Here is a 22,684-nt window from a genome sequence, read left to right as displayed (position 1 = left end):
CAATTAATATAATGCTATCAGCAGTAGATAGCAATTAAAATATGTAACACTGCTATCAGCAGTAGATAGCAATTGAAATATGTAACACTGCTATCAGCAGTAGATAACAATTAATATAATGCTATCAGCAGTAGACATCAATTAAAATATGTAACAATGCTATCAGCAGTAGATAACAATTAATATAATGCTATCAGCAGTAGATAGCAATTAAAATATGTAACACTGCTATCAGCAGTAGATAGCAATTGAAATATGTAACACTGCTATCAGCAGTAGATAGCAATTGAAATATGTAACACTGCTATCAGCAGTAGATAGCAATTAAAATAATGCTATCAGCAGTAGACATCAATTAAAATATGTAACAATGCTATCAGCAGTAGATAGCAATTGAAATATGTAACACTGCTATCAGCAGTAGATAGCAATTGAAATATGTAACACTGCTATCAGCAGTAGATAGCAATTAATATAATGCTATCAGCAGTAGACATCAATTAAAATATGTAACAATGCTATCAGCAGTAGATAGCAATTGAAATATGTAACACTGCTATCAGCAGTAGATAGCAATTAATATAATGCTATCAGCAGTAGACATCAATTAAAATATGTAACAATGCTATCAGCAGTAGATAGCAATTGAAATATGTAACACTGCTATCAGCAGTAGATAGCAATTGAAATATGTAACACTGCTATCAGCAGTAGACAGCAATTAATATAATGCTATCAGCAGTAGACATCAATTAAAATATGTAACAATGCTATCAGCAGTAGATAGCAATTGAAATATGTAACACTGCTATCAGCAGTAGATAGCAATTAATATAATGCTATCAGCAGTAGACATCAATTAAAATATGTAACAATGCTATCAGCAGTAGATAGCAATTAAAATAATGCTATCAGCAGTAGATAGCAGTCAGAATATGTTAAAATGCGATCAGGAGTAGACAGTGATTACAATGTCATAAACTTGCTATCAGCAGTAGATAGCAATTTCAATAAAATGTGCACACAAAAAACATTGCTATCAGCAGTGACCAGGTGTATGCCCAACGGGTGGGTTGGGGGCTCTAGCAACGAACCCCCACCACCCGGTTTATGCAAAAAACTTGACAAATCGCCTATTATACATGTATAGGTACATTTCATCCACTCAATTTCATTTGACAAGATTGATCTCATGCGCGTATTTTGGGGGGCTTTAGCGCCAGCCCCGGGTCAAAGCAGGGGGGGCGGCAAAATCAAGGGCGGCGGGAAGAAGAAGGGGCTGCAAAAAGAGGGCGGCGGAAGAAGAAGGCGGCCAAAAGGATTAGTAAAGAAAAAAGGGGTGGAAAATGTGAAAAAATTGTACTATACATGAAAATGTGTTGCTTTTGGGGCGGTAAATCCTTTTTTTTTTTTGCTCTTCACTTTTTCAAACGACCGTAAAAAAAATTGGGGCAACCTTTTCGGGCTGTTGAGGAAGGGGCGGCAAAATCGGCTTTTCTTCAGCCCCCCCCGGGGAAGGGGCGGCCACGGTACGCCACTGGATCTTGCTCATTAAATTTCTCCAATCATGACTTATTACTGATTTTCAATAAAAGCAAATAACTAAAAAAAATAAAAAAAATAAAAAATCTTACCTTAAATTGTGTAGTATTTTGTACATCTAAAGTGATCGATGCTGTGTGTTGTCTTTCTGGTTCTTCTATTATATGTTGAACTTTTTTTGACAGTCTGGCAAAAGAAAGAACAATAATACCGGATCATATTAAAGGCCCATTCAGTGATTTGCTCATCCGGACAATAGTAAAAATCATCAAAATATAGATGTGCTAACATAGTCTGCTAGTGGTTCAGCCGAAAGCTGTGTATTTAAGACAAAATAAGGCATTAACATGAAATCTGTAATTTATATACCGGGTACTGACAGTATATAAATTAGCTAAATGTGTTTGAATGGGGCCTCAACTTTGACAATACTGCTGTTTTCCTCATTTTTTGCCAATATTTTTCATTTCCAAAAATACTTAATTACAATTTTAATGACTTATCCTTAACATTTAGGCAATTTATAAACAATTTTAATTTTTTTGCACTTTCGCTGCCATCACTGAAAGTGCCGTTAAGGACTTGCGACTCACAAAGATAAAAACATAAGTAAACACTCAAATATGTGACATATTATGATACACTCCGACCAAAGTTACAATTTTGGAAATCTAAGCAGGACTAATTTTTAAAGACCGTACTTTTGGCTTCTGTGAGCAATTAGGCAGGAAATCTATGACAGTGCTCTACCCTCCAATCAGAGCAGTTTACAACTAAGCAGAGCCATCATGATATGAACTGTAATCTCCTCCCATGAATGTTCTACAGGCTCTCTTTTGGATAGATTCAAGGATTGTTTAAGGGATCTAAAATGAGCGTTTATTGCGTTTCGACAGTATTTTTTGTAGGACATGAGAGCACCTCAGACCTATCGAATTGCATTCTGAATACGAAGCATGTCTTTCTGATAACAAATAATTTTCATTTTTGAAAATCACAATATAATACAAATTTTATGACAAATTATAAAAATTTGATATTTTTCAAATTTTGATATATAACAGTCCTCGGTAAATTATATAAATCTAATGATATATTTTAAAGTGTATGTAGGGAGGAAAAAGCCGACGGTCAATTGAAAATTTTGACCTTTCATATTGAAGATATGGATTTTTTCCCCAAAAGACCTATTTTTTTGGTGTTTTGGGAAAAAAAACCATATCTTCAATAATAAAGGTCAAAATTTTCAATTGATCGTCGGCTTTTCATCCCACCTACATACACTTTAAGTATAAATCATCAGATTTATAAAGTTTACTTCAAGTACTGTTAAATATCAAAAATATCAATTTTAATGATTTGCCATAAAATGTGTATTCAATTGCGAATTTCAAAAAATCAAAATTATTTGATATTAGAATGACATTCTTCGTATTCAGAATGCAATTCGATATGTCTGATGTGCTCTGATGTCCCAAAATAAATACTGTCCAAACGCTCATACCCCAGCCCTTAACTGAAACACTTAAATTTGGTTTGAGTAAGGATGTATCTCTGAGAATCAGCGTGCACCCATATCAATACCAATTATCCAAGAAAATTGGACTAATTTTTATAAACAAAGCTTAGAAGTGTTTGTTTTTACAAAATTTCAAAACAAACAAACAAAAGTTGGGTTAAAATGGGGTATTATTTTCAAAGGTTTCAAAATGGGCCCCATTGTTATTCCGGAAGCCCAAAAATGCGACCTATATCTGTTAGCACATCCCTGTATGGTAATTTGTACTGAGTTTAACACCCCACCCCACACCAATATTTACATTTAAATTTCAGGTTATATATAAAGATCATGAAAACATTTAAAAAATGTTTTATATGAAAAACGCAAGTACAACATTAAAAAAAAAATTGTAAAATATTTTATCGCAAATATTCTTGCAAAACACGTTGTCAGCACTAAATAATATAATGGTAGAATGTTTTGAGTCAAGTTTTCAAAACTGTTTTTTTTTTAAATGTTTTTAAAACATTTATATAACCTTAAATGTTTTTTTGTAAGAAGTTTTGTGTTTGCTGGGTATAAACAAACAAAGCCAGACTAAAAACCATTACTTACGACACAAAAATACTGGACGTCTTTGCACCTAATTTATCAAGCAGCCAAGTCATTCCTTTTTCATCCTGCAACAGAGAGAGATTGAAGCAATAAAATCATTAAATGGTTCACAACAAAACTATTATAGGGTTCACAACAAAATTATTGCAGGGTTCACAACAAACTTATTATGGGGCTCACAAAAAAATTATTATAATACATGGGAAAATGTTGTGCAATAATTGTGGCAGAAGAAAATTTTTCTGTGTTTCATAAACATAAACTGTTAACATGGTTCTTTTTAACAATTGCGGGAGAAGATGCTGTTGATTATTCATATCTTAGTGATGTATCACCACTACAATAGTGGTTTCATCAGACTGGCAACTCATCACATCTGACTGCTTCCTTTTATAGGCAACAGGAACCACTATAGAGGGCGTGCTGAGTTGGTCAAAGATGTTCAGGTGGTGGTGGATGTGATATCGCCATTTTTGACGTCGCCATTGGATTAACACATAATCATGAAATCTTTACAAACAATTCTAAATTTGTTACATTGTATGTGTTGTCAAAGCAAAATTATCTTACTCTAAAACCGTTGGGGTATGACAATGTACCACACTGTAAGTATGTTGTTTTTCAATTTATAACTGCTAACCATATATTTTGAATGGGGTTGTCAGCCTTGTATTTTTGCCAGCTTTGAACGTCACATGTCGCGTGACCTATACCGCCTGAGATGTTGTCGGGGGGGGACAAGCCAAGATTAAATTTTGACATCGTCATTGGTTTACCATGGAAACACACAACTATGACAAATAATTCATAAAGTGTGTTGAGGTTTCCAACCATGATATTTTGCTTTAAGTAATGATCAGGGGGTTGTGGATCAAACACCCGGAATTTAAGCCCCGGGTGGGGGCACACCCTATGGCAAGTTTGATCACATGTTGTTTTTCTAGCCATGATATCTGCTTTAATGATCAAGGGGTTCAGAATCAAACTCCCGGAATTTAAGCCAGGATGGGGGCACACCCTATGATCATGCGTGGTTTTATGGAAGAAAATTTACGGTGGTAGTCACTGCTATAAAGTGGGAATCTGTATTCGCTGGCATCTCATTTTTCCTGTGCTTTATAATATCTATGCCAATAGTTTATGGCTGAGATCATAATACTTGGGGATGGCCTGAAAACAAAAATCAATAAATGGTTGTCTTGTTTGATTCCCAACATGAATAGCATATGTGACCATCCACGTCGAAACGCTCGTAAAGTCGGGCCCTGGTCAATTTTGTTTTCTTCCTTGTTTAGAAAATATATATCATAAGCTTTACAATGATATATCATTTTACTTCAAACGATATCCAGAAGCGGAGTTATGGCTTGTTAAACTTTGCTCTTTCAGTGAAAGGGTACATTATTTTGGTTGCGCATTATTTCTCTTTTTCTACATTGCTGGTATTAAATATCAAATGGTCATAATTGTCGGTCACTTCAAATCATCCCCAAGTCAACAAGGTTCAGGAATGTCCTCTCATTGTTAATTGTTGGTTAACCCACCACTTGAACAGGATTTAGCCAAAGCAAACAAAGACTAAAGCTATTTACTAATTCTATACATAAGTATAAGCTTATTATCCTCTTCAACAATAGGATTAAAGATTGGTGTTTGACTGGACTAAAATGAGAAACATGTAGGACAATTATTAGGTACATTATGAATACAACCTATATGCACATTTTGCACTGTAACTCGAAATACAATTTGCCGACTTTACGAGCGGTTTGAGATGGATGGTCACATATTTGGTGTCAGAGTGCTTTTGTAGGTTTCTCTAAACAAACTGTTTTAAAAACTGAAAATGAAAGATATATATTTCCTGTAGAAATCCCATGCACATGTAGACTACCCCGTAGTCCACTTGCCCATTGTGCATACTCTGGATATTGTATTTAAGCTTAAAACTCTGATTTAATTAATGTGTGCACAATTGATAGATTTTCACATCTGATCTTTTCAGTCACCCTACTCCCTCTGTTTGCTAGCTTCCCAAGTGGACTACTGACTTTGGATTGTGGTTTACATGCTTAACACGGCTGTCTATGAGCCTCTATGGATGAGATTGTCGGAAATCTGGCCTACTAAAATTGGCCATGATATAATGCATCTTTAAATGGATCTGGCTTGTGATTGGTCGTCCAGATCTCGTTATTGTTTAAATCCTCCCGACACGTACCATTACCATTAACTATACATGGTACACAATTATTATCTATGGAATGCGTCGCTTTTTTGCTGGCGCGAAAGTTAGTGGATGAACGTACGCATCTAGCGCGTATTGTACCACCATGCTTAGTCTTGTGGTTAGATCCCGGGTTAGATTTGATTGATAAACAAGTATGATTGACAGTGTGTTTTAGAGAACAAAGTCCCGGGGTAAAAGTGAAAGTCCATAGTCGATTTTTAACTCGGATAATAAACTGGCAGATTCTAAAATTAGAATTGTTCAGTATTGAAGTGCCATTATAGTTATGCCATTATGATATGTTGCATTCAATAATATAAGCCTACGTATACTTTACTTTACTTTTACTGTCACAAATATAATATAATATATATACAAATATAGTATTTTGATGTAATAAATATCAGTATAATTTCGAGTTCAACTGAATGCGTTCATCATGATTAATAACATATTTTTATTTATAAAAAATCGACTATGGCATAGTCTAATGCACATGTAGAAGAATACAACATTCATAGTGTTTTAGATAATATCAATTAAACCACATGGTTTTGTTTCCTACATATTATTTGGAAATACACTTTTAATATGTTTTTATATTTCCTTTTTACTTTCGAGAGTTCATCAAGAATGTTCCGTTACAACTCAGATTACAATTCCCAAGAAAAAAGTTGATCTGGGTAAAGCTCAACCTATTTCTTGGAATAAGGTTTGAAAAAGTGAATTTATGAATCTTTTAAAAACTTCCAATTGCTTAAGTAGATAATGGGTCAAGGGTTTGGTTAGCCATGCATGCATCTTTAAGGGTCCTTAAGAGCAGCCAAATCTTCCTAGCAAAGTTCCTTGTCATTCATAATGCTTCATGGGTGCTGGTTGCTTAGAAACAGCATTTTATCAGCTTTCCAGCATCTTCATTGGCTATGCTCTCTTTGCTTAGTATTTGCATGGTATCATTTGGTTTTTGTCTGTCACACCGGAAGGATGGTTTTTTTTTTTTTGTTCTCTGGTGTATTTTCACACAATGATATGATCAGGGTTTTACTTTACAAACTAAGTACTGTTGTGGGTCTACTATAGATTGCTTCAATGGTGATGACTATTGGCTCTGCTTTAGTAATTGTTTAGAGTAAAAGCAGACACAGCACAACATGCAGATCTACAGCGTATCATCGATAGCTGGACTTTGCATAGTGGACGATGTTTCTGAATGGGCAAGTACTTTTTAATTCAACTAATTTAGTTATGAGTAGATTCAATTTGATTCAATACTGATTATAAATGAAGTAAATTGTCTAGTTTTTCAGAGGCGTAAGCCTAAGATCTCTTATTGTCGAAAGTGTAGATGGAAAAAGTGCTCGGTTATCTTGAGCATTATAATTCTCCTGTTTATCCGATAGGCAAGTATTTTGAGAGTTGGGTAAATTGCTTCTATACTCGGAAAAATATGGGTGATATGCTTATAAACGCAAATGTAGGCCCTGTTCTATCATCAGTCGAACTTGGAATGAATGTAAAAAGTATGATTATGGAAAAAATATGGCTGATATGTTAATACATACAATTGTAGACCCTTTATGTCTTATTTGGAACTTGGAATAAATTAAAAAAATGAATAAGCAATTAAGTACGTTGTTTTGAACTTGTTTGAGCATGGAAAAACATGGCTGGTATGTTTATAAATACAATTGTAGGCCCTGATCTGTTTGTTATAGTTGGAACTGGTAACAATCACCCTGGACAAGTTACATTCAACAGGTCATTTGTCATTGTAGAAGTAAAAAACAACAAAACAACTAGGCCTATATAGTCTAGTGGATATATCCCACTGGTGTTGTTGCTCTTTGCTGTCTGTTTTTTGTGTTTTGTTTCAGAGCTGGTATGAGCTGGAATGCTGGATGGGATGTATACTAACATTGATTTTGATGTTGACTTTTGGGGACATCGAGAGTGTTGAATTAAAACCGTCAGTTCTGAAGTGACAAACATTTATATGCATCAGCTAGACTACCCTACAAGGTTGATCAGCTGTGGGGAGAGACTCCTGCAGCCCACTTCTGTGTGACTGTGAGAACATTAAATAGACAAATTGCACATAACGGTTGCAAATTGCAAATATGCATGAGGATGATGATTGGGCAAAAAATGATCATGCGAATATATTGAATTATCAATAGCAAACAAATTAGATACATGGCCATACAGTATTACAGACATCAAGTGTTATCATCATGTGTAAATGTAACTGAACTTTGGTACCAATGTGATGGGAACATGGTTATATGTGTGTGGAGGTGGAACATCATGATTGACATTTGCGATCATATAAACTCGATGTTGATGTTAACAGAGCAAAAACTACTCTTTGAAGGTGTCCATACAATAATGGTGTGGAGGGGGAATGCTGTGATTGACATTGGGATCATAAACTTTATGTTGATATTAACAGCAAAAAGCTACTTGTCCAAGCTGTTCCTTACAATGGAGGAAATTCTATAGGAATCGAAAATGAAACAAAATATGGGGATGGAGACTATTACAGACAATGACACAAAATTGCTGAAATAAATTGCATAAATCGGAAGTGGACCATCAGTAAAGTGACTTGGATTTAATCATCAAGAAAATATAATAGGTATCAGAATTCAATCAAAATGTCTATATGATTTAAATGAAGGTATTGCATGTACTGTAATGTATTTTTTAAATTTTGTTTAATTATCTGGATATAAGTGCAGCTACAATTAGTCTAGATATAATTTGTGTAATACACATACAAATCATATTTACTTAAATTAGGTTAATGTAACAAATGGTCATTAGTATTATATAACAATATGACATATATTTAAATTGGTTAAAAATTGCATACTGCTTTATGACTGGATGTTTATATGTTAGCGTTATTCCTGTTACATGCACTAGATCTTGACAAGAATCACTATCTTCTCAAATTGTTTATTTATTTTGTCAGTCACCCACCTTGTTATGACTACATGTATTGTAACTCTTTAATCTCTGCATGCTTTTAATTTAAATTTGGTTAAGTTTGTATTACCTGATCCATGGTTCTGTTTGTTTAATCATACCTTTTATTTCATTAATTTACTAGTAATAAAATGTTCTTGTCATATTGCCGTTTTGTCTGGGAGAAGATAACAATTTACTATATCCCTGAAAATATCTTTCTCATTTAAAAGTGCTGATAGCCTGTTTCAATATTCCTGTAGGTGTTTATAGTTATCCAGAGAAGTTGTTTGATTCTCCAGTAAGAAATGTGAATCCAATTGGAAGGAAAATGCATTTTAGATTTTGAGATTCTTTCAAAGTTAAGAACAGCTTTAAATTGTTAGCCTATTAGTGAACAAAGAGTGGAATAGTCTCAATCACCAATACTAAAAGGCAACAAAAATCATAGTGTTCAATGCAGATTGGTTCAATGATTCTCAGTCAAATTGGGTTGGGAGTCATTCTATTTTCTTAGGGTGTTTGGGTAAATAGCACTTGGTAAAGTAATTATATGTCCCAATGATTTCAGAATTTATTCAAATCAATGGAATGGATTTCCATTCAAGCAAGAATGACAAACAACTGTGTTAAATTCAAGTATTAATTAGTAAGAGTTAATTTGATGCAGTAAGTTATCTGAAGGTCTGAGTGCAAAATATTTAAGCTCACTGATCTACATTTTGTAATGACGGTATTAGCGGTAATCAAAATGAATTAGTATTACTAGTATTATTTTTCAAAATGAGGGGAAAAAGTAATTCAAGAATACTGTATTTTATACATTCACTGAGTTGTTGGTTGCTGCATGCATATTATCCATAGTCTCTAACATTGTCTAAAGCAACATGAAAATATAGGCATTGAGCGCCCTTGGCGAATTACCATATTTGAATTTTTCATGTTACACCATAACAAATAGGTCCTATGGCGAGTGGGCGTTGTGTGGTTGTGATCAATCCAGGTCCGGTCGCACTACAGAGCACACACAGTAAAGTAAAAAATTTTGAATACTCTTTGTTTTGTTGGAATTGTTTTTAAAAAAATAACCTAAACAATTGCTGCTGACAGCTTAAAAGCTGTCAGATACCCAGAGTTGCAACTGTGCTCTGATACAGTGCGGAATTCAATCACCAGGTTGACATGGGGTAGAAAGCATGGGGTCATTGTATTCCGTACATTCTCAATTTTTTCTCCAAAAATATTGTTCAGCAGTTTTTTTTTTCTAAGTTTTTGTAGCCCGCTGCTACCGTGATTGTTTTTTCCCGGGGTTTCTCCAAAGTATTGCGTGAATTATTACTGTGCAAGTGATCAGTTTATCAGTTTTGTTTGGTGCAAGTAGTGAGTGAAGTCTAAACAATTCACAACTTAGGGCCTGTACCACAGACCCTTGAGACTGTGCCGCATATTATATAAAATAATTTTGCCTAGAGCATGGATCCTTTGTTGAGTGAAAAACAAAAACAAAACACCTAGCAACCATGCTCACATCATGAATACAAGTTAAATATGATGTTCACTAACCTGGGGGAGGGAGGGAGGGAGGGAGGGAGGGAGGGGGAGGGAGGGAGGGTTATAGCAAGCTCATCGAGAGCGATGTGCTTGGGTGGATGATTTGATTATTTTGATCATTTTTCCACCATTTGATTGAATCATTAACAAAAATTTAAATTGGAATTGATAACAAGTCTTTGTTAGTAATGCTTAATAGCTTTGTTTGGTTTATAAAAAGTATAATGCTGAATAACTTTTTTTGATAGTAAGAATTTAAATCTGATATTTGTTGATGCTTAGTTATATATACATTCTTGAGCTAAGATTATTATATATTGGAAGTGAGTAATGGCAATAAAAGCACTTTCGGTGTGGCAGGTGAATGCCTTGTATCAAACTTTGTGTCTTTTTGTCCCATTATCTGTCTATAAGCAAAAAGGTTTGAAAAAGTGAATTTATGAATCTTTTAAAACTTCCAATTGCTTAAGTAGATAATGGGTCAAGGGTTTAGTTAGCCATGCATGCATCTTTAAGGGTCCTTAAGAGCAGCCAAATCTTCCTAGCAAAGTTCCTTGTCATTCATAATGCTTCATGGGTGCTGGTTGCTTAGAAACAGCATTTTTATCAGCTTTCCAGCATCTTCATTGGCTATGCTCTCTTTGCTTAGTATTTGCATGGTATCATTTGGTTTTGTCTGTCACACCGGAAGGATGTTTTTTTGTCCCACCCACCCACCCAAATATGGGGTGAAGTAATGGGAAAATATAAATTTTGTTGTCAGGTGAACAAAATAATATTATGTTGATTTTAATTTGATGGTAATTTGTTTGGAATTATTTGTTAATTGTATATTTAGTTGTATCATGAAATAATCTTCCTTTTGGGAATATATTTCAATGGGTCTTTGCTGCAAGTGAAGTAAAAAAGGGTTAGTAGTTCCTTTATATCCTGAGGGAGCTCTTTGGTAGAATTGAGGTCCCCTTTTCTACCCTTGGGTGTATATGTTTGGTCTGAAAGCAGAGTTCCTTTATATCCTGAGGGAACTCTTTGGTAGAATTGAGGTCCCCTTTTCTACCCGGTGGTGTATATGTTTGGTTTGAAAGCAGAGTTCCTTTATATCCTGAGGGAACTCTTTGGTAGAATTGAGGTCCCCTTTTCTACCCGTGGTGTATATTTAGTTTATAAGCAGAGTTCCTTTATATCCTGAGGGAGCTCTTTGGTAGAATTGAGGTCCCCTTTTCTACCCGGTGGTGTATATGTTTGGTTTGAAAGCCGAGTTCTTTTATATCCTGAGGGAACTCTTTGGTAGAATTGAGGTCCCCTTTTCTACCCGTGGTGTATATTTAGTTTATAAGCAGAGTTCCTTTATATCCTGAGGGAGCTCTTTGGTAGAATTGAGGTCCCCTTTTCTACCCGGTGGTGTATATGTTTGGTTTGAAAGCAGAGTTCTTTTATATCCAGAGGGAACTCTTTGGTAGAATTGAGGTCCCCTTTTCTACCCGTGGTGTATATTTAGTTTATAAGCAGAGTTCCTTTATATCCTGAGGGAACTCTTTGGTAGAATTGAGGTCCCTTTTCTACCCGTGATGAAAAATTTGTTTGCATAACCTTTTATTATAGCAAATCGTTTATTCGAAATTGTGGAGTATAGTATAAAAGGAAGATACTGATATTGATAATGATGATTAATGAGATAATTGTTATGAGGTAGTAGTAAGATTGGTACATTTTGTTGTAATTATTATAAAACAAAAACATTAGTGGCAGCAAGGAATAGTAAGGATCTGGGTAGGATGATTTGATTATTTTGATCATTTTTCCACCATTTGATTGAATCATTAACAAAAATTTAAATTGGAATTGATAACAAGTCTTTGTTAGTAATGCTTAATAGCTTTGTTTGGTTTATAAAAGTATAATGCTGAATAACTTTTTTGATAGTAAGAATTTAAATCTGATATTTGTTGATGCTTAGTTATATATACATTCTTGAGCTAAGATTATTATATATTGGAAGTGAGTAATGGCAATAAAAGCACTTTCGGTGTGGCAGGTGAATGCCTTGTATCAAACTTTGTGTCTTTTTGTCCCATTATCTGTCTATAAGCAATTGCACAATAAGGCATAAAAATCTTTGTTTTATTTAGTCTTTATTTCATGCATGCATGATAAAATCACATTGGCCTATTCCAGTTGAAATCCATACGACCTCTATGGAAGACAAATATATTTCCTTTATCTCCCACACAAGGGGTGTAGATTTCAAATGGATTCCCATTGCAAGTAACCCCATTTGAAACTTGTGGGAGATTAAGATCATGTCTTCTATACAGGGTGTATGGATTTCAACTGGAATAACCCATTCCAGATTTAAAATATTATTAGGAGTAGGCCTGGGGAGTAGTAAACAACATCCATGGGAAATACCAAAGGCCAAAAGGAAATACCAAAGGCCAAAATCACCTCTCCCAAATTATATACTTTAAAAACAAACACACTGATTATTACTAATTACTCAGAGGCTCCAGAAGATTTTGAATATTGGGGGGGCAAAATTTGGGGCCTACTCTGAGGCATGAAATGCCCCACGATGTTTGAAAGCTTTTGAAATGCATACATTTTTACATGAATTGTACCTTAGTGCCTTACATTTTGAATCACAACCTAAATTTATGAATTTTACCTTAAAATTATGCATTTTATCCTAAAATTATGAATTTCACCCTAAAATTAGGAATTTTACCTTAGATTATTGGGGGACCCTAGGGTAATTGGGGCCCCCTCACCAAAATTGCAGGTAACCCCATTTGAAATTTGTGGGAGATTAAGTCATGTCTTCCATACGGGGTATGGATTTCAACTGGAATAACCCATTGCAGATTTATAATATTGTTAGGAGTAGGAAACACTCATGGGAAATACCAAAGGCCAAAAGGAAATATCGAAAGCCAAAATGCACCTCTCCAAAGTTTACGCCCATATACATAACAAACACACTGATTATTCCTTGGCATCGCAAGATTTGAATATGGGGGGGGCAAAATTTGGGGCCTGCTCCGAGGCACGAAACGCCTATGGCAAGTATATTGCATAATAGAACAGGAAAACCTGTTTTTATGCAAAAAACAAGTTTATCGGCCGAGAAAGCTGGTTTTTTGCTGATGGACTTGGTTTTTCACTGATAAACCTGGTTTTTCGAATTTGATTGTCATAGTTTTATAAAAAAAACCCTAAAAAATGCATTCCGCACAGTGGAGGTGCTATGGGGAGGGCATTTTCCCCAAAATATTTTTTCTTCCCCCAGTTTGGCCCCCACTTTTAAGGCAAAACCCCAAAATTATGTTAATTTCCACTTTTTGCTGCAATTTGGCGCAAAATTTGTTGAAATTCACTTCCCCCCCCCCCCACCAATGCCCCCCGAAAAAAATTCCTGGTGCCACCACTGATTCCGTATTAGGTTTTCAACTTCAGAAGGGGTGTGAGACGAACTACTAAATTAAGATGGCTTAGAAGGTCATGTCTTCCATAGAGGTGAAAGGATTTCAACTGGAATAAACCAATGTTATACATGAACTAGTAACAAGTATGTAGTCAAAAGTTGCACACTATGAAATTGAGATCACATTGAATACTCGCAGTCATGCATGGAAAAAGTTTCAGACAACATTTGATCTACATTTGATTTGACCCAGACAGATTTTCACAAGCAACAATAACATTTACAAGCCTTAAAAAGTCTGTTATTGCCCTTATTAAAGCTCCAGTCAGGATCGGTCTGTTGGTTTACATTTAAAAAAAAACCAATTCCACATAAAATATTATTAAAAAAAATTTCACCACAGAGCTATCAGTCGGAGCAACCTCAGTAGATCAGTTCAAGGTTCTTGTAGGATTTAAGTCTTTGTGTATGATGCAGGCTGTAGGGGAGGGGCAGAGGATGATTAAAGGAAGCCCCATCATGCACTGCAAAAGTGTTATCACCAGGGTTTCAACTGCCACTTAAAACTTTTCAAATCCCATTGAATTCTGTGCAAAAGATGTTGTTTTAGAATTGTGTGTGTGTCATTATTACTTGGTCAATTTCAGAACAAAAGTGATGTGTGTATGAAGGATAATTCACACCTTCTGTTGTGAAATCGACCAGCAAATTAACAGTGTTTTTATTGCAAATATAGCAGTACAAATTCAAATTATACCATGCATGTCTACATGGTCTATGCAGTATAGCGGAGCAGTGGTGTTGTGTTACTCATACAGCTCTGCTCACTGCACAGTTAACCCAGTTGGGTGTTGGGTAGTGCTTAAATCATCCTCTGGGGTAGGGTTGGGGTGCAGGAGTGCAGCCACATGCCCTCCAAATTTACAAAAAAGTCCTAAAAAATCCAAATTTGCCAGCAAAGTGAGCAAAAACAAAACATGTTTTTATGCTTTATTGGTCAAAAAGGTTCCAATTTTAGGAAGGTAACTTTTCACAAATTTGCCCCCCCCCCCCCCCCGAAAAAGGTCCATTACCTGCTAGACAACATTGGCAACATATTCCATATGATTATACTAACCTACCTACAATGTAGTTGGCATTGGGCCATTTTGTACGAAATCATGCATTCAAATGATTCAATTCTTACAATCAAGAAGATCCTGCTGTATTCTACCTTCAACAATCATATAAAGATTTGAATAGTGTCACAAATAAAAATGAATGTACTATTGTATGACAGGACAAAACTACAAAACTATGCAAACAAACATAATACCTAACCTCTAAGCCACAATCCAGGAAAAAAAGGTTGGCACACTTTGCCTGTCTTTTGGTATATCTCTTCCCCCGCTCCCTCAATTCAATGTTGGACCAAGCCATGTTGTCAACAGGTCCGTGAGACCCTCCAACATTGAAAGATGAGGAGTGGGGAATGGTGAGATATAGGGGGGAGTCTGTACTTCACATATATTGCATGCATGTTTCACTCACCTCTCCAATTTTGATAGGGCACACATTTCCATTGTTTAGTGCAAGTGTGCCAACTATTTTTTCCTGGATTGCAGCATGTACAGTGTGGGATGTATGTGTGTCTTTTAGTATGAGGTTTAACATCCCCCACACACACCTTAATCATTTGAAAAGTTTAGGAATATAATGTTGTTAATCACACCAACTTGGAGTGTTGTGGGGTCATCTACGCCCTTTCAGAACATTAAGCTAAAAAGTAAACCAAGCCAAGTCTGCCAGAACTTTCCAACATTATGGGTCTTTTGGTTAAAATTATCTAAAAGGTTGAATCATTAAAAAACAGACTCATTAAAGGGCCTTAACCCTCCTTGTCAGCAGCACTGAGCCTACCTGTGTGTTTGTCTGTCCGATTGTGTCAAGATAAGAATGTATGTCTGTCTGGCCTTATCACAAATAGACCCTGTCTTTCTATATGTCTGTGTGTCTTTCATGTTGTCTGTCAGTGTGTCTGTCTGTCTGGTATCTGCCTAGATTTGTAATATTATTTCTTGTTGTTATTATGCGCATATGCATGCGCATCTGTAGTGGATGGGAAGGCTATTACAAGCAGGGCCACCGGCATTACACAGGTCCCCTTTGATCGAGGACATTCAGAATTGGGAGACTGCAACCACTCGACTTTGGAAGGGACAGGGATATACGTGCGGACACCAGTTTAAAACTAGGGGTTTTGGGAGAGAGATTTGATGACACCAAAATAGGGGGTCATTAAGTATATATGAACCCCTTTACAATTTGTAAAAAATAGAGACCTTTAGTTGGCCCGTAAAAAAGAAGAAAAAAAAAAGCCTTAATGGGCCCGTAAAAATTAAAGAAGAGACCCGGGGGAAGAGACCTTAATGGGCCATAAAAAGCCAAGATCCCCTCTTTCATGGGGGTGTGTTACACCCAGGCCTGGGGTCCTAGGGGCCAGTAAATGTTTGTTAAAAACATTCCTTAATGGGCCCATAAAATCAAAGAAAAGAGACCTCAGGGGCCTGTAAAAAAGAGGGGCCTGTAAAAAAGAGGGCCCTGGTGTTCATTTTACCCCCGGGCCCATAATGGGTCTCGACGGCACTGGACAGACCTATTACTTACCCCTAGCAGTATTACATCAGCTTTCTTCAGTTTCATGATACTACTAGCATTGGAATTTGCTGTGTTGCCCATCATGGTCTTCTGCATGTCTACTTCATATACTTTGGCCTACATCAATGATTCAGAAACTGCTTTTGTCTGAAGAAAAGAAATATGAAATCATGATTATAATATAGAAAAGTCAAAATCTGATGTTAGGATGAAAGTTGTATACAGTGGCGGCAGAAGCATTAAAAATTAGCGGGGGTCGGGGGACAAGCCTATTTTGTCTCTGTTTTGCTAGGCCTTCTGCGTACATGCAAAGTGCGAAAGACTTCAATTTCAGACTATTTTAGCCCCAAATGAATGTGGGTTTTGGTATTTGATGGGCCAAACTTTGCAATTTTACACTATTTGTGCCCAAAACATATTGTGTTTTTCGTGCTAAAAAAGAAGATGCACAGGGCAATTATTGCTTCTTTTTTTTTAATGGGGGATTCCCTATTTTCAAAAATTTAGGAGGGGAGCAAAATCCAAAATTTTGCGCAAAATTACCGAAGTGGAAAATTTTGGGTCATTTTGGGTTTTTACTGGGCGTCCATGTCTTTACAGTCTATGGGTTTAACTCCATTTTACATTTTATGTACTTGGCCCCAGGTGCCTGGAATCCCTGCCTTTTATTCAGATATTCAAAACATTTCCAAGTATTTGAACTTTTACATACTTCCTTTTATACTTTACATGCTTCCTTTTGTTCCGTGCAGTATCTAAGAATTACATGCTGGTTATGCACTGTTAATTTCTAAAAAATACTTGAATTGGTTCCAACATGTCTCTCAAAGGCTGGCAAAGACTGATGATCAGATGTTGAATACTGTCTATTCAAGTACTTTTTATAAATATGTTTGTAATCAAATCTTTGGTAGTGAAAAAAAAATCAATTTTGTGTAACAAAACTAAAAGCATGTTAAACTGTGCTCTTCATCCATTACATAAAGTTCAAGTAAAACTATTGTTTATAATTTTAAGTTAAAAAAAACACACAAAATAGTACACTAAGTCATAAGGGCCAATGATATTCAATTTCAGAAAGGCTTTTGAAACTTCTTGGAAGGTGTAATAGAGTTCAGATTTTTGACCCCACTGGGAGGTAGGGAGCACTCTGGGTGGTACTCAAGTTTGTTTTGGGTAGGGATGTGCCGCCCCCAAATCAAAGAAGTGCACCCATCATTTTTCCAAATCTACCCTCAACATTGCAAGGAACGTATCAGTTCAATTCACATCATTTACAGTCCGTTTTAAACAGGTGCGCTCGCCCCTCGGGTATCAAAAAAGAGAAGAGAAATTTGAGCAAAAGAAAAGAGAAAAGCCTGCAGTGGCGTAGCGTCATAGGGGCACAGGGGTACATGCCCCCAATCGATCTGAAATTTTAAAAAATCACATAGGAAAATTGCCAAAAACGGCTTGTGCCCCCCCCATCAGACCCGGTGCCCCCCAATGTGATGACCCACGCTACGCCACTGAAAGCCTGTGTGCATGTGATTTTGACTAAATTGATCTCATATTTGACCATTTCAGATTTTAAAAAAAAAGCAAATTTATGTGCGCTTCGTATGAGTTTGTTCCAATTTCAATAAACCATATTTGACCATTTCAGCTTCTTTCTTAGCTCTCATAGAAATTTGTGCCCTCCCCCGGTTGCTGAAGTTCCTCACTGTGGAATTCACTGCAACATAATATCAGAGATACACAACCTGTTTTCAGGCAACTTCTGAAATCAAATTACATATGTATAGATCATTGTTGTATTTAGCTTTGTATTTGTTGATTTTATGCCAATGTTGCCCTTTGATCATGTTCTTGGACCTTGAGTTCAACTCTATCAGATGTTTTAATATTCAAGTCAGTGGGTGTTTATTTTCAATGCCAGGAAACCACCTTCATGGAAATTTCATTCAGTAGATAGTCACCCATGAAAAGCACAAATTCAATTGTTTATACTAGCTAGCAAAAGATAGCAAAGTTGAAAAGTCAAGTTGATGTGATGCTCCTGAGTAATTAACATTGATAGTGGCTTTGGACTTTGAAGTCATAACCCAGTGGGGTCACTGACTAAGAGGATGCATGAGCACTAAGACTCAGTGGCATAACTAGCGGGGGCCTCGAATTAAGGATCTGAAGGGGCACAGTAACTTTTTAGGGCAGTTGATAATTGCCTTGGATTTTCACTGAAAATGCAAGGCAGCACAGCAGTTTGTAATATTTCAAGAGGGCATGATGGCAACTGTTGAAAATTTGAGAAGGGCACCAAGGCAATTTCTCAAAAGTGAAGAAAACACACACAAACATAGATATATGATTTTATAATGAAGGGGCAGGGCTGGAGTACTGACGGCAACTTCATTAGAGGGCACGGCAAGTGACTGCCTTGGGTAAAGGACATATTTTGAGGGCATTACAGCAGTGGGGATGGGCACCCACGGCAAAATGCCATGGGTGCCGTGGGTTAATTTGAGGGCTGGGGGAGTAACATTATTATTACCTCTAACCCTTTATGATTAGTAAAACATATTATATATTAAAGAGGTCAGAACTTTTGAAATGTCATTACATTTGTCTCATAGGAGCCTACACTCTGATTTATTGGGCAAAGTAGGCCTACAGCCTTTTTCTTTTTCTCGTTTTAGATACCCTATGCCCCGGGCTATGCCCCAGCCCTATGCATGACAGATATTAGTCCCTTTTTACATGAATCTTAGGTCATGCCTGATACCCTCAGATGACCAGTGCCAACCCCCAGCCATAATTAACTCAGGGGTGTACACCAGTAAATAGCCCCCTGATACCCTCAGATGACCAGTGCCAACCCCAGCCATAATTAACTCAGGGGTGCACACCAGTAAATAGCCCCCATTGACTTTCTGTACAAACAGGGTCCAGGAAAACGTCATTTTCTTGACTCCAGAGCGACTCAGTTCTTCAAAACTTACCCTTTCTGCAAATCAAAGGTCAGATGAAGTCATCCATTGTAGAAATTATATACAGAGTCCAGCATTTTTTTCCAGAAAAATGCCAACTAGATTACCCTATAGCCCATATAGTTGAGTTTACACCCCCTCACAAATAGCTTGGTGTTTAACACATTTTGAAAGTTTAGCCAAATCGTTATAAAAAGTCGGATCCTGCTCATTTTTCACAGACAATCTATTTCCCAAGCCTAAATGAGGATTAAATATAAATCAGGGCCTAATAGTTGGGTTTTAATGTATTAAATTAAGTAATGTTGCACGTTTCCTCATTTGAAACACTGATTCTGACGTCATTCAGCTTAAACGGTATGAACACGCCAACAGCAAAAACCTGTCTGTGGAAACAGCAGCTTAAACGGTAAGATAACGGTAAAATACCGTTAAATCCATTTAGCGGTAACTTAGTGGATCGCCTGTAGAAACACGCTCCAAGTCAGCCAGGGAGATAAATACATAATTATAATTACGGTGGGCAATCAACTTGGTGCTATGTAAAAGGCATGAATAAAGCACTCACACACTCAAGCGCCTGTCACACTACATCGAATAGGTCTTCCGTACAAGAATCGGATGGTATTTTAGTAAATCAGTTGTTGTTTGTCAATGATCGTTTTATGTTCTTTTTATGTCCTGCTATCATCCGCCAAATGCGTTTCATGTTAGGTGATGTTCATTAAGTCCGTCGGCAAGTTTTGTGCATGCACAAAACTTGAAACGGAGTGTACCGAATGCACGTGTTCGGTATTTATCCGATGTGTGTTCGTATGGTGCTGCATATTGCCGGAGTTTGTTCGCTCTCCTTTCGTTCATGTTCGTTCTTTGTTCGTTGCACTCGGTCCGTGTTCGTTGCAATGCAAATACCTTCCTGTGGGGCCTTCACCCCCAAATATTTTTCTGAACTTGTGATTTCGCCACCGGATAGCATATATTTGTATTCGGTGATGTACGTTGACCCAGACCGTCTTAGTATCACACTACACCCGATCGGTCTTCCGTACAAGAAACGGATGGTATTTTAGCAAATCCGTTAGTGTTCGTCAATGATCGTTTTTTGTTCTTCATATGTCCTGCTATTATCCACACAAAAACGTTTCGTGTTAGGTGATGTTTGTTTAGTCCGTCGACAATCCGTTTCAAGTTTTGTGCATGCACAAAACTTGAAACGGATGTGCCGAATACACATGTTCGGAAGTTGTCCGATGTGTGTTCGTACTGTCCTGTATATATACCCTGGGTTTGTTCGTTATTCTTTCGTTTATATACCGTGAGGTGTTTGGGAGGTTTCAGAGGCGCTTATGCGGATGTAGGCCTATGGCTAACATGTGCATTGATCATGGGTGGGGGTGGGGGCACTTTCTGAAGGATGTGGGACCCAATATGAAATTCCCCCTAGTACTTTAGTGACTGACAAGTAGAAAAAAGGGGGAAAGGAAAGAAAAAAAGAAAAGAAACTGAGAAAAATTGAAGAGAGAAGAGAAAAGAAAAAGTTAAATTGTAAGATTTGTAGCCATTTTGTACTTTTTAGCCCATTTTTGACCATTTGCGTCAAAGTTTTTCCCCTCAAAAATTGTCTTTCCCCACTTTGTCCACCCTCTGAACACGTGCTTGCTACGCCACTGCCTCTGAGGGGCCTCAAACCCTCTCAAACACCCTCTCTTCCCCAACTTTTCTGATAGGGTCGACGTCCCTGCTGGTGCCACATGGGACGGATTCGCCGGTCATTTATCGGACGTTGAACGATCGGATATAAGACGCCTGCAGGATCAATAGCGGCCACAACGCATAGAGAGACGAACGAGAATCGGACCCCAAATCCGGTCATTTGTCGGACGTTGAACAATCGTATATAAGACGCCTGCAGGATTATTAGCGCCACAATGCATAGAGAGGTTAACGAGAATCGGACCCCATATCCGGTCATTTGTCGGACGTTGAACGATCGTATATAAGACGCCTGCAGGATTATTAGCGGCCACATTGCATAGAGAGACGAACGGGAATCGGACCACAACTCCCACCGAATCTCCTGCCGGACTGGTGATTTTTCCAACGGATAAAATATTTTTGTATACGGTGATGTTCGTTAACCCAGTCCGCCGTAGTGTGACAGAGCTATCAGCACTAACTAGAGCGGTTCTCGACTTGCACGGTTCTCGACGCAAAGCGTCGGCCACAATGCCTCCACCTTGAGGCGTATGATGCCCATATGACAGTTTTCAGTAACTTGACCCCAGATGGCCCCAAAATGACCTTCCAAAATTTTGGCTCTAAATGTTAACTGTACCCACTAAGTTTCATGCCCATACGACAGTTTTTAGTAATTTGACCTCAGATGACCCCTGGGTGACCCCCAAAATGACCGCCCAAAAATGTGACCCTAAATGCTGACTGTACCCAACAAGTTCCATGCCCATACAACAGTTTAGTAACTTGACCTTAGATGACCCCTGGATGACCTTGGATGACCCTGGAATGACCTTCCAAAAATTTGACTCTAAATGTTGACTGTACCCACCAAATTTCATGCCCATACGACAGTTTTTAGTAACTTGACCTCAGATGACCCTGGATGACCCCAAAATGACCTTCCAAAATTTTGGCTCTAAATGTTGACTGTACCCACCAAGTTTCATGCCCATACGACAATTTTTAGTAATTTGACCTCAGATGACCCCTGGGTGACCTTGGCTGACCCCAAAATTACCTTCAAAAAATTGGCTCTAAATGTTGACTGTACTCACCCAGTTTCATGCCCATATGGCAGTTTTTGCTAATTTGACCTCAGATGACCCCTGGATGACCTCGGGTGACCTTGACCCACTGACCAATACAAACTTGTTCTGTCTACAGTCAAGATGCACCCACCCACCAAGTTTGAGGAACGTGCGATCCCTAGTCTCTGAGAAAATGGTATTTTGCTTGTTACGCATAAATTATGCAAATTAGGTACTTAATTACCAAATTTTGCGCTGAAAATCTAATAAGGTCAAGAACCTTTGGCCCCAATACTCCCCACCAAGTTACGTCACTGTAACCTATACGGATCTCCAGATAATCTGTTCACAAGGTTTTTTTGCTTGATACGCATCAAATATGCATAAATTATGCAAATTAGATACGTAATTAGCATATTTTGCGCTGAAAATCTAATCACGTGGAGAACATCTGGCCCCGCTACTTCTCACCAAGTTACGCCACTGTAC

The 22,684-nt window shown here is 37.3% G+C and overlaps 1 protein-coding gene across 1 annotated transcript in view; it reads right to left on the bottom strand.

Moving 5' to 3' along the window:
* Window positions 1-22,684, bottom strand: part of LOC140135565 (uncharacterized) — a 38,707-nt gene that overhangs the window by 13,004 nt on the left and 3,019 nt on the right. The window contains exons 2-4 of the mRNA XM_072157104.1: window positions 16,474-16,611; window positions 3,659-3,723; window positions 1,635-1,728 (exon numbers count right to left, since the gene is read on the bottom strand). Coding sequence (XP_072013205.1) covers window positions 1,635-1,728; window positions 3,659-3,723; window positions 16,474-16,560 — 246 coding nt within the window. The 5' untranslated portion in view covers window positions 16,561-16,611. The remainder of the gene's footprint in view (window positions 1-1,634; window positions 1,729-3,658; window positions 3,724-16,473; window positions 16,612-22,684) is intronic.

Source organism: Amphiura filiformis, chromosome 16 (assembly GCF_039555335.1).
Source record: "Amphiura filiformis chromosome 16, Afil_fr2py, whole genome shotgun sequence".
Classification (NCBI taxonomy): Eukaryota; Metazoa; Echinodermata; class Ophiuroidea; order Amphilepidida; family Amphiuridae; genus Amphiura; species Amphiura filiformis.
This window is presented reverse-complemented; position numbering and strand designations above follow the sequence as displayed.